The sequence below is a fragment of the Macaca fascicularis genome, chromosome 14 (genome assembly GCF_037993035.2).
Source record: "Macaca fascicularis isolate 582-1 chromosome 14, T2T-MFA8v1.1".
In the NCBI taxonomy this organism is placed as follows: domain Eukaryota; kingdom Metazoa; phylum Chordata; class Mammalia; order Primates; family Cercopithecidae; genus Macaca; species Macaca fascicularis.
Window position 1 is genome coordinate 128,629,735 of NC_088388.1, and position 16,649 is coordinate 128,646,383.

A 16,649-nucleotide genomic window follows, 5' to 3' on the forward strand; every position below is an offset into this window, starting at 1 on the left:
GCATTCTTCCCTACCTTCTCTGTATAACAGGGGTGATAGCACCAGCCAGTCTGGAATGAGTCACAGGATTGTTGTGAAGGTCCAGTACGAAAATGGTTGTGAAATTACCCTGTGAATTGGATATACATCTAAACATAATAAATTATTATTTTGTTACCCACCCTTCCTTCCTTCCTTCCTTCCTTCCTTCCTTCCTTCCTTCCGTCCGTCCGTCCCTCCCTCCCTCCCTCCCTCCCTCCTTTCTTTCTTTCTTTCTTTCTTTTCTTTCTTTCTTTCTTTCTTTCTTTCTTTCTTTCTTTCTTTCTTTCTTTCTTTCTTTCTTTCTTTCTTTCTTTCTTTCTTTCTTTCTTTTCTTTTCTTTTCTTTTCTTTCTTTTCTTTCTTTTCTTTCTTTTCTTTCTTTTCTTTCTTTCCTTCTTTCCTTGGTCTTGCTGTCTTGCCCAGGCTGGAAGGTAGTAGTATGGCTCACTGTAGCCTCAGCCTCCCTGGGCTCAGATCATCCTCCTGCCTCAGCCTCCTGAGTAGCCAGGACTACAGGTGCATGCTGCCATGCCTGGCTAGTTTTTTGTGTGTTTTTGAGGAGATGGGGTTTAGCCATTTTGGCCACGCTGGTCTCGAACTCCTGGGCTCAAGTGATCTGCCCACCTTGGCCTTTCACAGTGCAGATGTGAGCCACCATGCCTGGCCCTTTTGTTAAATTTCTTTTTTTTTCTTTCTTTTTTTTTTTTTTTGAGACCAAGTCTCACTCGGTTGCCCAGGCTGGAGTGCAGTGGTGTGATCTCGGCTCACTGCAATCTCCGCCTCCCGGGTTCAAGAGACTCTTGTACTTCACCCTCCTGAGTAGCTGGGATAACAGGCGTCCGCCACCACACCCAGCTAATTTTTTTGTATTTTTAGTAGAGATGGGGTTTCCCCATATTGACCAGGCTGGTCTCAAACTCCTGACCTCAGGTGATCCCCTTGCCTTGGCCTCCAAAAGTGCTGGGATTGCAGGCATGAGCCACCGCGCCCGGCCACTTTTGTTCCTTTTTTTTTTTCTTTTTTTGAGATGGAGTTTCGCTCTTGTTGCCCAGGCTGGAGTGTAATGGCACGATTTTGGCTCACTGCAACCTCTGCCTCCCGGATTCAAGCGATTGTCATGCCTCAGCCCCCTGAGTAGTGGGATTACAGGCGTCCACCACCACGCCTGGCTAATTTTTTTGTATTTTTAGTAGAGATGGGGTTTCACCATGTTGGCCAGGCTGGTCTCAAACTCCTGACCTCAGGTGATCTACCTGCCTCGTCCTCCCAAAGTGCTGGGATTAGAGGCGTGAGCCACCACGCCCGGCCTACATTTCTTTTTTTTTTTTTTTTCGAGACAGAGTCTCACTCTCTTGCCCAGGCTGTAGGGCAGTGGCATGATCTCAGCTCACTGCAACCTCCGCCTCCTGGGTTCAAGCCATTCTCCTGCCTCAGCCTCCTGAGTGACTGGGACTACAGGCGTGCACCACCACGCCTGCCTAATTGTTTTGTTTTTTTAGTAGAGACAGGGGTTTCACCATGTTGGTCGGGCTGGTCTCAAACTCCTGACCTCAAATGATCCGCCTGCCTCAGCCTCCCAAAGTGCTGGGATTACAGGCGGGAGCCACTGTTCCCAGCTACATTTCTTATACTTATATACACATACACAGTCTGTTCAGAGTCTAGCTGAAATCTCTGTTTTCTCATTCTTAAGTATGATTAGACTACCAGAAGCCACCAGATGTCTAAAGAAAACCTAGCCTGAAAGAAAGTCAAAGGGGAAGTTCCAAAGATAATATAAAAATATCTAGTTGCAGCTGGGTACAGTGGTGCACCCTGTAGTCCCAGCTACTCAGGAGGCTGAGGCAGGAGGATTGCTAAAGCCAGGAGTTCAAGACCAGCCTGGGTAACATAGCAAGACCCTGTATCTTAAAAAAAAGATTGCATTGCATCTATAGCTAAATTTGAGAATAGACATCTTAATATTGAGTCTTCTAATCCATGAACAGCATATATTGCTCAACTAATTTAGGTCTTTTAGAATTTCTCCCAGCAGTATTTTGCATCTTTCAGAGTACAGGTTTTGTGCATTTTTGGTCAGATTTACCTCTAAGTATTTCATATTTTTGAAGCTATTGTAAAAGGTGTCTTTTAGTTTTAGTTTCCAGTTGTTCATTGCTGATACGCCAGTACAAAGACAGCTACGGGAGTGTTTCTGGCAGCTCTATTTGTAATGACCTCAGATTGGAGACACCCCAAATGTCCATCAATAGGTGAACAGGTAAACACATGCTTGTGTACCCAAATGATGGGATAAATGCAGCAACAACCAAAAGGCATGCACTGCTGTGCACACAGGAACCTGGGTGAGTCTCAGAGGAATCGTGCGGAGTGAAAGTAGCCAGATGGAAGAGTGCATACTGCAGAATTCTATTTACATAAAGCTCTGGGAAAAGCAGCCTGAAGCAGATGCGTGGTTTCTTGGGGACAGGAAATGGATTCAGGGAGGAACATGTGGGAGGGGCCAGGAGGAGACTTTGAAGGCCATGGACATGGGCATCATCTTAGCTGTGGATGGTTTCATGGGTGCATATGGATGCCCAAAATTGTACACTTAAATATATACACTTTATTTTATGCAATAATACCTCAATGAAGCTATTTTTTAAATTTAATGGAAGGTTTGCAAGAGCAAGTCAAAGAAATTCCCAAAATAGAACCAAACGCTGAAGAAACGCAAAATACAGGAGAGAAAAGATGACAGCTAGAGGCATAGAGGATCCATTCTTATCCGTGATGTTCCAAAATGTCATCACAGTACAGTCTGTTTGGCTATATGTGCTGCTTCATTTGTCTTTCTCACCATTCACTGAGCCCTTTGAATTGGAAGATTTAGGACTCTCTTCAGCTCTTGGAAATATCCTTCCAGTATTTCTTTGGTAATGGTCTCTTCTCTGCCAGACTCAGAAAAGATTGGGCTCAAGTATTCTAGAAGACAGAGGTGAGACAAGAAAGGACATTTGATTCCCAAATCTCCACCTCAGCCCCAAGCCAAAAGACAAAGACCCCAGCAGACTCCCACAGTGGATGGGAAAAATAGTCTGGAGAGATCGACTCAAAGAATGTCTGGGCTTGAGGACCCCAGGTACAGAGGAAAGCTGTCGTGAGAGGTGAAAAGAAGGGGAAAGAGTCTCTTCTACGTGTTCCTGAATGCTAGTGGCTGGGTTTGAATCACTCCAGCCAGGAGATGAGAAAATTATTCTCTGGAGCAATGGAACCATCCACAGGAATATGTATATAGTCTAACAGTTGGGAGTGCCCAGAAAAAAATCTGTTTCGCCACTTACTTGTGTCCCCCCCAGTGAAGCCAGTTGTGGCATGGCATGCACACAGAGCTTCCAAACAGCCTTCAGGAGCTTGTTTCTAAATAAAAATAACCACCCAGGATCCCCCAGCATTTGAAGAAAGTCTTCAACATGGAAGAGAAAGTCAAAAACAGGGAAAAGATACTCAATGGAAATATAAAGATGAGAAGGTTTTGCATTCATGAAGCAAATACAAGATGCCATAAAAGACGAAAATTCAAAGAACAAGAAAGCTCTTAGAAATTAAAATTTTGATACCAAGAATGAAAAACTCAATTGAAAGGTTAAAAATAATGAGATGGATAATACAGAGAAAGGATAAATAGAGGATAAATATAATAAGGATTAAAGAAAGGTAGACCAGGGAAGATGAAAAGGAGACATAATCTAAAAAATAAGACAGGAAAATCACTTTGGGAGGCTGAGATGAAAGGATAGCTTGAGGCCAGGAGTTCGAGACCAGCCTGGGCAACATAGCAAGACCTTACCTCTACAAAAAATTATTAAAAAATTAACTGGACACGGTGGTGTACAGCTATAGTCCTACCTACTCAGGAGGCTGAGGTGGGAGGATTGCCTGAGCTCCGGAGTTCAAGGTTACAGTGAGCTATGATTAGACCACTGGATTCCAACCTAGGCAACACAGCAAGACCCTGTCTCAAGGAAACAAAAAGACCCAATTCAAAGCACATCCTCAAGGCTTTCAAAGGAAGACAGCGAAGTCATAAGTAAAAGATAATGAGTTTATAATATTATCATATTTCTCAAAAGCAAATTAGAAGCTAAAAAACAATAGAGCCATCAGAATTCTTTTCTTTTCTTTTCTTTTCTTTTTTTTTTGAGACAGTTTCAGTCTGCCACCCAGGCTGGAGTACAGTGGTGCAATCTCAGCTCACTGCAACCTCTGCCTCCTGGGTTCAAGTGATTCTCCTGCCTCAGCCTCCTAAGTAGCTGGGATTACATGCACGTGCCACCACACCCAGCTAATTTTTGTGTTGTTAGCAGAGACGGGGTTTCACCACGTTGGCCAGGCTGGTCTCGAACTCCCGACCTCAGATGATCCACGTGCCTCGGCCTCCCAAAGTGCTGGGATTACAGGCGTGAGCCACTGCGTCCAGCCTGAGCCCTCAAAATTCTAAGTGAAAATTATTTTAAACCTGTAGTTCTATACCCAGCCAAACTTCCATAAATGTGAGTGTAGAATTAAGGTATTTTCAGAAACATGCAAAGTATCAAAAACTATTCTTCTCAGAAAGTAAATGTTCGTCTCTTCTGGGTCTTTATAGTTAGAAAAAAATTTTTAAAAAGTATGTGTTCCACCAAAATGAAGTGTAAACCAAGAAAGATGAAGACATGGAATCCAGGAAATAAGGATTTTAATGCAGAAGAAGATTAAGAAAAATCCCAGGGTGATGGTGAAGGAAGTTCTGGACAACTGCTATGAGAAAGGACAGGGGGCTCCAGAAGTGTGGCCCTCAGGAAGAATATGAAATAAGTTATTTAACAGATTTTATATGTAGAAGATTGAGAAGTACTGCAGAGCTCTTAGACTGTATGTAAAGATTTGGGTACAAATTAAAAAGTAATCCCAGTAAGTGAAAATTCACAGCAGGAAAAACAAAGAAATTGTACAAAGAAAGGAAACATAATAGTGAACAACATTTTCACAGGCTAATAATGAAAACCTAGAGTATGGATATGATTTTTTTTTCAACTTTGGGCTTTTAACTATTGGGAGGATTGGGAGAGAAAGGGCGGAAGGACACTAAAATCCACATTGTCATAATAGAAAGTCAACCGATTTCTAGATGGATGAGTCAAGAGATTATGGTGTTGCCATATTATTTAGAAATATAGAGACGACTCCAGAACAAGCAGCTTGAAGACATTTTAAGTGGCCGTCTGGGATGTGTTTCTGTGTGTGATATTAGATCCAGCCACAAATATAGCCAATTAGGAAACCAAAATTGGAGTTTTAAGTATCCCAGTAAGGCAGGAGTGAGGAGAATCTTTCATGCAGTGAGTTGATAGTGGGTAAATGTCACAAACCAAGACATGTCAGCTTAAATTTACACTGTCGATTTATGAGATCACCACCAGAAGAACGACATCAGGAAACCGTTAAAAGGGCCAACACATGTGGGTTTGGGATGGGCTGTTGCTTTTGATGCGAGCCGTATTGAGTGGGTATGAGGTAGTTAAACCGAAAGTGCCACAGCGCCAGGCCATGGTGCGTCCCCAGGATTCAGGGCGGGTAGATGGCATGTGCTATGGGCAGAAACCTTTGCCAGTCCGTCACTGTGGGCAGCAGACACCCCACCTGCCCCTTCGTATTCTGGCCCCTCCTCCTGGATACCCTTGGCAGGGAGGAACCCAGGGAAGTCGCCATCCTATTTGTTGGGCATTTGGTTTGTTTGCTTTTCCTTCTCTTGGGGCTGCGCATGGGTGTGGATTCCCACAGTGGGCCTCTCACTGTGCTTTCCGGTCCTGGACTGGGGTTCCCAAGGTTAAACACAGAGCAGTTTTTTTCCACGACGGCACCACCTTTTTACTTTTGGCTGGTTAAGGCCACTGGGTAGGGTGTGCAGTTGAGTGCTGGCCACAGGCTCCTGGGCCAGGTGATAGGGGGACTGAATCTGGTAGGGGCTGTGTCCCAGGGAGCAGGGCCTGCTCGTAGAAGTCTGCACAGGGGCACCATAGTTGCCAGTCATGGTCCTGGCCTGGGGCCCCTCTCCAGGGCACCCACCTATGTCAAAGATGATTCACTGAAGGGAAGACCTCGAAGACTGGGTTTCGACAGCCCTTCATTGCGTTTTAATTTAAATGAACAATTCGTAAGCAATGATTGCCTGGTGCTGTCCAGACCCTGAGATGCGTGGTCGGGAAGGCCGACCTCATGTTCCTCCCAGAGCATGCCCAGGGTTCATGTCTCAGAGTCTGCGCTCTGGGCAGTGGTCCCCATGCCTCTGGGGGAAGCCCCCTTCTTCTCACCCAAGCCCCTGCTTTCTTCTCCAAACCGGACCTCACAAAATGTGAACATCTTCCCCAGCGGGGTGCAGGGGGAGAGGGGTGAGAGGGTCTGAGTGGTGGCACCTCTCTGCCAGCAGAAAGTGAATGGCTTGGAGGAAGGCGTGGAGTTCCTGCCGGTCAACAACGTCAAGAAGGTGGAAAAGCGTGGCCCGGGGCGCTGGGTGGTGCTGGCAGCCGTGCTGATTGGCCTCCTCTTGGTCTCACTGGGGATCGGCTTCCTGGTGTGGCATTTGCAGTGTGAGTAAAGTGGGGGCTGGCTCCAGGGAGGACGAGGAGGGGTGGCTGTCCCTCCTCCCTCAGTGGAGAGACCCAGGGCCACCTACTGAGGACACGAGGGTCTCTTGGCCTCTCTGGAACCCTGATGGGGGTGATGGGAAGCAGTCAGGGCTGGCCCATTGCTCCCTCCCGCCATTCATTCCCCGTTGTGGATGGCGAGGGACAGGCGGGGGTGGTACCACCTCCCCTGACCGAGCGCCTTCTGGTCTCACACAGACCGGGACGTGCGTGTCCAGAAGATCTTCAATGGCTACCTGAGGATCACAAATGAGAATTTTCTGGATGCCTACGAGAACTCCAACTCCACTGAGTTTGTAAGCCTGGCCAGCAAGGTGAAGGACGCGGTGAGTGCAGCCTGCCCAGAGCCCTGCCTGGCTGTGTGCCCTGGTGTCCCACCTGCTGGGCAGCAGGGACGTACCTCGCCTGTGCTCCCAGGGCCCTGGGATGGGGGTGATGTGGGACGGGCCCGGGCCCCAGAGGGGAGGGCGCAGCCCGGGCTTAGGGCAGCGTCATCGCTCTGTGGGGCCCGCCTTGAGTCTCTGCCCTTCCTCAGCTGAAGCTGCTGTACAGCGGAGTCCCGTTCCTGGGCCCCTACCACAAGGAGTCGGCCGTGACCGCCTTCAGGTGGGTGCAGACAGAAGGCTCAGTGGGATGCATCCCAGACTGGCTGGGAGTGTGATCGGGGTGCAGTGTGTAGGGCAGAAAGCGGGAGATGGTGCTGGAGGTCCAGGCCTGGAGAACCAAGGAGGGTCCTCGTCGCGTCCTCCTGTGCGTTACTTGGCAGCCTGACTCTTCTGCCCCCATGGCAAAGGTGACTGCAGCTGTTGCTGTGATGAGCTGCCCAAAGGCCTGTGAAGTGCTTGGCATGATGCCAGGAATGGCTGTGATTCTTTGTTGTTTTTCCACATTTGGGTTTGGGGGAGTCGGGGTGCTCAGGCAGGCTTCAATGAGTCCCCATATTTTCTGTGCTTGTACAGTTTTTCACGCATACTTTTGTAAAAAAATAGACTTTCTTCTCAAACTGCTTTTTATTTTGCTAGTTCGTTTGAACCCTGGGGAATGCTGTGTGGCAGGTGGCATTCCCAGTTCCTTTCTCAGGTCAGAAAACAGGCTCAGGAAGGCGACACTCGGGGTGTCCTCGCTTGTGGGAAAATTCCAGTGGGTTCCCTCCGCCTCATTCCTACCCCTGAGCGGCCTCCAGAATTGGTCTGGTGGGGGTGAGACTGAGAGCAGCGGGCAAAGGGGCAAGTCCTCTTGCTTCGGGGTGGGAAGAGGGGTGACACAAAAGAGGAGCTGGGGCAGGGCCTCTGCAGATGGAGGGCCCAGGTGGGCCCCCGCGGGTGGTCTGAGTGGCCCACGTGCCCTGGAGTCGCTCTAGGCGCACGTGGGGGAAATGGGGCCCAGAGCTCCGCCTCAGGGCCCCCCCCCGCTCTCTCCCCAGCGAGGGCAGCGTCATCGCCTACTACTGGTCTGAGTTCAGTATCCCACAGCACCTGGTGGAGGAGGCCGAGCGCGTCATGGCCGAGGAACGCGTAGTCATGCTGCCCCCGCGGGCGCGCTCCCTGAAGTCCTTTGTGGTCACCTCAGTGGTGGCTTTCCGTGAGTCCGAGGGTCGGGGTGGGCATGGGACTGGCCAGCCTTCCCTGGAGTGGGGCTGGGCCCTGGACCATTGCAGGGGACCGGCACTCCCAGGGCCCAGTGCACCAGAGAGAAGATTACATGCTGGCCGGGCACCTCCCTTTAGATAATAAGGAAGCAGGAATAAGGAAATGGATTGTATCAGGAAATTCTTTATTCTCCTTCTTATTCTTCAGCCACTGACCCCAAAACGGTACAGAGGACCCAGGACAGTAAGTACCGTGCCCACCTCCTCCTCTGGGTGGGGAAGAGGGGAGATATGGCCAGATGCCCTTGAGCCAGTGGGGTCCCCAGTGCATGTCCCTCTGAATGAAGTACACTACGATGATCTTTCCAGGCCCTTCCTCTTCCAGGCCCTTCTGAGAAGCCCCTTTCCTGATCTCCCGAGGCCCAGGGCAGCCTGGGGCATCTCAAAGGGGCCAGGCCCACGGGGTCTCAGGTTCCTCCCCCAGCTCTGCCCAGTCCTGCCCCCACACATGCCCTTCTTCTTGTCTCCTGCGCAGACAGCTGCAGCTTTGCCCTGCACGCCCGCGGTGTGGAGGTGATGCGCTTCACCACGCCCGGATTCCCTGACAGCCCCTACCCCGCTCATGCCCGCTGCCAGTGGGCCCTGCGGGGGGATGCCGACTCAGTGCTGAGCCTCACCTTCCGCAGCTTTGACCTTGCGTCCTGTGATGAGCGCGGCAGCGACCTGGTGACGGTGTACAACACCCTGAGCCCCATGGAGCCCCACACCCTGGTGCAGTGAGTACCCCGGGGGCGGGAGGGGCTGTGGGAGCTTGGCAGCTGCACCATAGGGGGCCAGCTTCTTCAACCGATTGCAGCACAGGCCTGGGATGCAGTTTACGACTCTTGGCCACAGGCCACTGCCAAACGTCCAGGCAGCAAGGGGCACGTGTGGTGTGATCCTCAGCTGGAGCTCCAGTCGAGTCTGGGAGGCGATTTTTCTCAGCCTTGGCAAGGCAGAGGAAGGCTCTCTGGTCCCCAGACACCAAATCCAGCCTGTGCAGGGCGTGTCCCCCTGAACTGCCAGAGAAGGCTCTGCCCACAGTTTTAAAATGTAGGCTTTGTTATTCAGCTATATGAAGGCCAACAGATCAGGAGATGACTGCCCTTGGAAAGACAATTTTGTTGGTGGGCATGGTAGCTCATGCCTATAATCTCAGCGCTTTGGGAGGCTGAGGCGGGAGGATCTCTTGAGGCCAGGAGTTTGAGACTAGCGTGGGCAACAAGACTCTGCCTCTATAAAAAATAAAAAGCTTAGCTGGGTGTGGTGGTGCATGCCTACTCAGGAGGCTGATGCAGGAGGATCTCCAACTCAGGAGGTCAAGGCTGCAGTGAGCTGTGATTGCACCACTGCACTCCAGCCCGGGCAACAGAGCAAGACCCTGTCTCAGGCTACACGAGGAAGCACTAGGTTGGTCAAGAGGTAACAGGAATGAGGGGAAAATGTAAGCAAGAGCCTTTATTATGGACCGGGTGTGGTGGCTCATGCCTGTAAGCCCAGCACTTTGGGAGGCCAAGGCGGCTGGATCACTTGAGATCAGGAGTTTGAGACCATCCTGGCCAACCTGATGAAACCCCATCTCTACTAAAAATACAAAAATCAGCTGGGTGTGGTCTCTACTAAAAATACAAAAATCAGCTGGGTGTGGTGGTGGGCACCTGTAATCCCAGCTACTCAGGAGGCCAAGGCAGGAGAATCACTTGAACCTGGGAGGCAGAGGTTGCAGTAAGCCAAGATTGCACCACTGCACTCCAGCCTGGGCAACAGAGCAAGACTCTGTCTCAAAACAACAACAACAAAAAGAGCCTTTATATGGTTTACACAGAAAAGGCAAGACAAACCAGGGTGAGAGGTTTAGAATTGACTTGTTTGAATAATTTTAGTAGGCTCTGGGGCATAGGAGCTGTCCCTAGTTCTCTGATACTTGGGTCTGGGGTGGTTAGGGCAAAGAATAGTGGCCCTGAGTGTGAGATCTTTTTGGAGGAGGTGGGGCTGGGCCCTCCATGGGTGGGTTTGTATAGGGAAGGTTTGCTTGCAGGTGAGACTTTTCCTATCTCTAAGCATTGGCCAGCCCTCCACAGTCAGCAGGGCCCCAGATGTCAAAGCACCCGCATTACAGAAAACGGAAAGGCATGGTTAATGCACCTGTGGGGTACCCCACGTCAGGGTGGAGCGTACTGCGCAGAGGTGCTGTGGGTGGTGGGTAAGCCGCCTCTCCTGCACTCGCTGGGCCAGAGCCTTCTGTGGCTGACTATGGAAATGAGCTGGGCGGATGTTTAATGATTAATAATGGGCTAAAATCCAGGCCAAGAATAATCTAGAACCATCTGCTGCCACAGCTTCGCAACCAGGACTTCTTGTCCATCTCTCTAATGTATTAATCGCACAACAAAGAAGTACATGGTCCCGGTGGGAAAAAGAAATTGACAAGCAAAAGGAAGACTAAAGTCACTCGTCATCTTACTGCCTAGAAATAACCACTGTTAATTCTTTTTCTTTGAGACGGGGTCTCGCTCTGTCGCCCAGGCTGGAGTGCAGTGGCAAGATCTCCGCTCACCGCAACCTCCGCCTCCCGGGTTCAAGCAATTCTCCTGCCTCATCCTCCCGAGTAGCTGGGATTACAGGCATGCACCACCACGCTCAGCTAATTTTTTTTTTGTATTTTTAGTAGAGATGGGGTTTCACCATGTTGGTCAGGCTGGTCTCGAACCCCTGACCTCAGGTGATCCGCCTGCCTTGGCCTCCCAAAGTGCTGGGATTACAGGCATGAGCCACAGCACCTGGCCAAATTTTTGATGTCTATTCTCCCAGCCTTTTTTGCTCTGTGTGTGTTAAGAAATAGGATTATCCCATGCATGCAGTTTCATTACCTGCTTTAACAAATGAAGTATATTATGATGATCTTTCCAAATCAGTCACCCTGTCTCTCAGGGTTTTTATAAAGTTGCATTGTTTAGAAGGAGGGGACACAATCAGGATGGTATGGTTGTGAGCAGTGTGGACTCTGGAGCTTCAATGCCTGAGTTTAAATTCTAAGCCTGCCACTTATTAACCATGGGATGTTGGGCAAGTTACTGAAAATCTCTGTGTCTCAGTTTCCTCACCTCTGAGATAGGGACAACAGTATCTACTCCATAGAGCTGTTATGAAGATTGTGAGTTAACAGATTTAAGAGCACCGAGAACCATGCCAGGCATGTTCCTCTTTTTTTTTTTTTTTTTTTTTTTTTGAGTCTCCTGGTTGCCCAGGCTGGAGTGCAGTGGCACAATCATAGCTCACTGTAACCTTGAACTCCTGAGGCTCTGGCCTCGCCCCTGAGTAGCTGGGACTACAGGCAAATGCCACCATGCCCAGCTAGTTTTTTTGATGATGGAGATGAGGTGTCACTCTGTTACCCAGGCTGGTGTGAAACTCCTGGCCTCAAGGAATTCTCCTGCCTCGCGGCCTCCCAATATTCTGGGATTATAGGCCCGACCTTGGCATGTTCTTGATAAATGTTGGTTGTTACCACTGCTATTGTTCTGATTGAACCCACAGCTTATGTAGTAAATCCTCTGTTGTGGGCATGTATCATGTCTAGGGTGTTGCTTTTTTTTTTTTTTTTTTTTTCCTGAGATGGAGTCTCGCTCTGTCACCCAGGCTGGAGTGCAGTGGTGCTGTCTTGGCTCATTGCAACCTCCGCCTCCTGGGTTCCGGCGATTCTTCTGCCTCCGTCTCCCGAGGAGCTGGGATTACAGGCGTGCACCACGACACCTGGCTAATTTTTGTATTTTTAGTAGAGACGGGGTTTCACCATGTTGGCCAGGATGGTCTTGATCTCCTGACCCCAGGTGATCCACCCACCTCGGCCTCCAGGCGTGGGCCACTGCGCCCGGCTGGGTGTTGCTCTTTTAAACAAAGGTGAACCGTTTATCACTAACTCCTTCCATCAGTGATTGTGTGGGGGAGGGACTTACCTGAATGAAGGTCTTTTTGACTCCATTCTTAGCCCTCTGTGGATGGGACCAGAGTTAGGGATGGGGTCCTCGGGCACCTCTGCCTGGGAGCCTGGTTTGGGTGTGTGAGAAGCTTGGTTCTGCCGGCTCTTCCTAATGCCCACCCTCTGCCCCCACAGGTTGTGTGGTACCTACCCTCCCTCCTACAACCTGACCTTCCTCTCCTCCCAGAACGTCCTGCTCATCACGCTGATAACCAACACTGAGCGGCGGCATCCCGGCTTTGAGGCCACCTTCTTCCAGCTGCCTAAGATGAGCAGTAAGGAAGGGCAGGGCAGGGCGGAACTGCCCGCGGGCCGCGGAGAAGGGGAAGGCCTTAGTGGGGGTGACCGAGCTTAGGAGGCCACAGGCTGGACCCTGTGGCTGGGGAGCTGGCCTAGGTCAGCAGCAGAGGCTGAAGCTTGAGCCAAAGGCATCTGGCCGACCGCCTGGGTCAGGAGCCCTCCTGAAGCTTCAGCACCCGACACCCGGCCTTCCTGGCTGTGCACTTGCTGTGCAGCATCCGGGCGTCCAGGAGGCAGCTCCAGGCCTCAGGCTGCAGAGTCCTCGCCTGCCTGCTTGGCCGGGCAGGTTCCTGATCCTCTTGCTTTCTCCCACCTTTCCTCTCAGGGTGTGGAGGCCACTTCCGTAAAGCCCAGGGGACATTCAACAGCCCCTACTACCCGGGCCACTACCCACCCAACATTGACTGCACATGGAACATTGAGGTAGGAACTATGGGGTATGTGAACGTGTGTGTGTGCGCATGAGCATGTATATGCACATGTGTATGTCTCCCTGTGTGTGTGTGCGCGTACATGTGTGTGCATGTGTTTGCATATGTGTACATGTGTGTGCGTGTGTGTGTGTGAGAGAGAGGTGGATGGCAAATGAGGAAGACAGAAGAAAGGGAAGGGAGATCCTTTTTTAACCCCAAAGAGGCAGCCAAATGTGGTGACTCTCACCTGTAATCCCAGCACTTTGGGAGACCAAGACGGGAGGATCACTTGAGGCTAGGAATTTAAGATGAGCCTGGACAACATAGTGAGACCTCATCTTTAAAAGAAAAAATACAAAAATTAGCGAGGCATGGTGGTGCATGCCTGTGGTCCCAGCTACTCAGGAGGCCGAGGTGGGTGGATCATTTAAAGCCAGGAGTTCAAGGCTACCGTGAGCTATGACAGTGCCATTGCACTCCAGCCTGGGCAACAGTGAGACCCTGTCTCAAAAACAGCAAAAACAAATAAACAAATCCCAAAGAGACCATGTGTCTGGGGGTCAGGTCTTCCCCTGCAGTGTCAGGCAGACCCAGACTCATCCTAGCTCCTTGTCAGGTGACAGAACGACCTGGGCAGTTGCTGAAGCTCCCTGGGCCTCAGCTTGTCCCTAGGTGAAGTGAGGGTGACAGTGCCTGGGTCTCAAAGGTGCCATCAGGAAGAAATCAAAGAAGGTGTGTGAGAGAAGAGAGTCACCTGTCTCTGCCGCTCACGACATCCCAGCCAGAGCTGCCTCCTTTCCTTTCTTTAAAAATGTCAGGAGGGCCGGGCGCCGTGGCTCATGCCTGTAATCCCAGCACTTTGGGAGGCCAGGCAAGTGGATCACGAAGTTAGGAGTTCGAGACCAGCCTGGGCAACATGGTGAAACCCTGTCTCTACTAAAAATACAACAATTAGCCGGGTGTGGTGGCCTGTGCCTGTTATCCCAGCTGCTCGGGAGGCTGAGGCAGGAAAATCGCTTTAACCTGGGAGCCAGAGGTTGTGGTGAGCCGAGATCCGGCCACTGCACTCCAGCCTGGGCGACAGAGCGAGACTTCGTCTCAGAAAAAAAAAAAAAAAAAAAAGAGGCCGGGTGTAGTGGCTGGCGCCTGTAATCCCAGCACTTTGGGAGGCCAAGGCAGGCAGATCACCTGAGGTCAGGAGTTCGAGACCAGCCTGACCAACATGGTGAAACCCCATCTCTACTAAAAATACAAAAAAGTTATCTGGGCGTTGTGGCATGTACCCGTAATCGCAGAGGCTCAGGAGAATGAGGCAGGAGAATTGCTTGAACCCGGGAGGCGGAAGTTGCAGTGCAGTGTTGCCAGCCTGGCAACAGAGTGAGACTCCATCTCAAAAAAAACAAAAACAAAACAAAAGCGAAAACAAACAAAAAGTGCTGGGAGAACTTTCCAGCCTGTCTTGATGGAAGGCATACCATCTCTCCCTGGTCCATGCAGCCGCCTCCCTTTGATATCCTCAGGTTCAGGGAGGAGGGAGGGAAGCCGCAGATTCCCAGCAGCCTCTCTTCCCTCAGGTACCCAACAACCAGCACGTGAAGGTGCGCTTCAAATTCTTCTACCTGCTGGAGCCTGGCGTGCCTACGGGCACCTGCCCCAAGGACTACGTGGAGATCAACGGGGAGAAGTGAGTCCCGGGGGGTATGGGGGCTGCCTGGCCCATGCTGCAGGGGGAGGGGTCCCACCAGCCCCCCGGCTCCCAGCTGTCCCTCCTCATCTTGTGCCCCGCCTCCGCTCCAGGTACTGCGGAGAGAGGTCCCAGTTTGTCGTCACCAGCAACAGCAACAAGATCACAGTTCGCTTCCACTCGGATCAGTCCTACACCGACACCGGGTTCTTAGCTGAATACCTCTCCTACGACTCCAGTGACCGTGAGTGAACGTTGTGGGGAGGAGGGCAGCCTGCCCCGCATGTTCTGTCTACCCTGCATCTCGTTAGCATCATGCTTTGCTGATTCTAAGATGCTGGAGAATGTAAGGGCATGTCACCCCTCCCGTACCTTTGCGAGGAAAACACGCTACCTTTGATGCATTAATTAAAGCAGGCTGGCTGTGAGCGCTGGTACACACTGTGCCCTTTCCTTCTGGGTCACAGTCCCAGCATGAGGTACCTGCGGCTGGAGACGCCCCTCATCGGAGCTCCCCCGCCATCTGTCCCTCAGGCCCACCTTCCTGTGACTTTGATCATCTGTGCTTGCCTCTGTGGCCTGTTAGCACCGTTAGGATTCATAGGGTAATTTTGAGACACATTAGGAAGTACCGTTGGCTGTGTGAGCAGTGGTTCTTCCACATATACAATGTGTTTTTATTTCAACCCTGCATCATAGAATAACCTTGGGAAGACATTTAACTATGCTTAGGAATCCAAATTTAAGGTAAAATTCAAGGGCCTAGCTCATCGCCAAAAGTACACTCAGATAAACCAATACCTTTGATCTAAACACTTACCTGTGACTGAATTGTACCTGTGCCGAGGTGGTGACAATGGCCTCCTTACAACTTTGTCATCTGCAAAGTGGTCAGATGCCTCCTGATTTCAGAAACATTGAAATATGGAAAATGTTTAGAGTGAAGGAAGCGCGATGCCGCACTGCATTTGGACAGGACACATCGCATGCATCGGGGACCTGCTGAGTGTCACAGGCAGGGCCTGGCCCTCGGGGTCCCCAGGCGGCCCAGCACACAGGGCAGGGCAGGGCCTGCGACCAGCTGGCCTCTCTGCAGGGCACCCGGGGCTTCCTGGGCTTCGATCCTCAGTGGTGGGGAGGGACCCTGCCAGCTCAGGTTGGGGTCTGTGGCCAGCCCCCTTCCCACACTAGCTGCAGGTGCAGGAACCCCTTTGTCACACCTTGGTGGGCCTGGGCAACCCCTGCCCTGGGCCACAGCACCCGCCCTGCTCCTCTGTGTTTGTAGCTGGGAGGTTGACCCGAGGGAGGGAGCCGGGAGCCAGTGGAGGGAGGTGGGTGGGTGCTGTGGGCCTCAGGCCTGCCTGTGCCCACAGCGTGCCCGGGGCAGTTCACGTGCCGCACGGGGCGGTGTATCCGGAAGGAGATGCGCTGTGATGGCTGGGCCGACTGCACCGACTACAGCGATGAGCTCAACTGCAGTGAGTCCAGCTGGGAGCCCCGGTCTCCCCACCCTCCTTCCCCGCCCTGCCTGCGTCCCATGGCCCTGCTGGCTGACTGCCGAGGCAGAAAGGCTGGAGGTGGTGGGAGTTTTTGCTCTCGGCCCTGTGTAGAGACCTCTGGCCTCCCTCCCCACCCTGCCATATGGAGATCTTGGCCTCTGTGGGGCAGGTGGTGGGGTGTCTCGGAAGTGCTGAGGTCAGCTTGGTAGCTGGTGGAGCAGGGCCACTTGAGTCTCTCTGCAGATCGGAAAGTGGTCCCCCGGTAGCTCTGATCACCTGAGTGTCCTGGGGAAGCAGTGAGTGATGAGGGCCTCACAGCCGACCCTCCCCTTACCCCACTCCAGGTTGCGACGCCACCCACCAGTTCACATGCAAGAACAAGTTCTGCAAGCCCCTCTTCTGGGTCTGCGACAGTGTGAACGACTGCGGAGACTACAGCGACGAGCAGGGGTGCAGTGA

At 51.6% G+C, this 16,649-nt stretch overlaps 1 protein-coding gene across 2 annotated transcripts in view; it reads left to right on the forward strand.

The window, feature by feature from the left end:
- Positions 1-16,649, forward strand: part of ST14 (ST14 transmembrane serine protease matriptase) — a 52,381-nt gene that overhangs the window by 23,596 nt on the left and 12,136 nt on the right. The window contains exons 2-13 of one of the 2 annotated variants that reach the window (XM_005580180.5): positions 6,469-6,631; positions 6,887-7,014; positions 7,224-7,294; positions 8,112-8,269; positions 8,485-8,520; positions 8,812-9,052; positions 12,430-12,569; positions 12,920-13,017; positions 14,582-14,691; positions 14,805-14,935; positions 16,065-16,169; positions 16,535-16,645. In XM_005580180.5, the coding sequence (XP_005580237.3) occupies positions 6,469-6,631; positions 6,887-7,014; positions 7,224-7,294; positions 8,112-8,269; positions 8,485-8,520; positions 8,812-9,052; positions 12,430-12,569; positions 12,920-13,017; positions 14,582-14,691; positions 14,805-14,935; positions 16,065-16,169; positions 16,535-16,645 (1,492 nt within the window). The remainder of the gene's footprint in view (positions 1-6,468; positions 6,632-6,886; positions 7,015-7,223; positions 7,295-8,111; positions 8,270-8,484; positions 8,521-8,811; positions 9,053-12,429; positions 12,570-12,919; positions 13,018-14,581; positions 14,692-14,804; positions 14,936-16,064; positions 16,170-16,534; positions 16,646-16,649) is intronic. The other variant, XM_005580181.5, reaches the window with a different exon arrangement.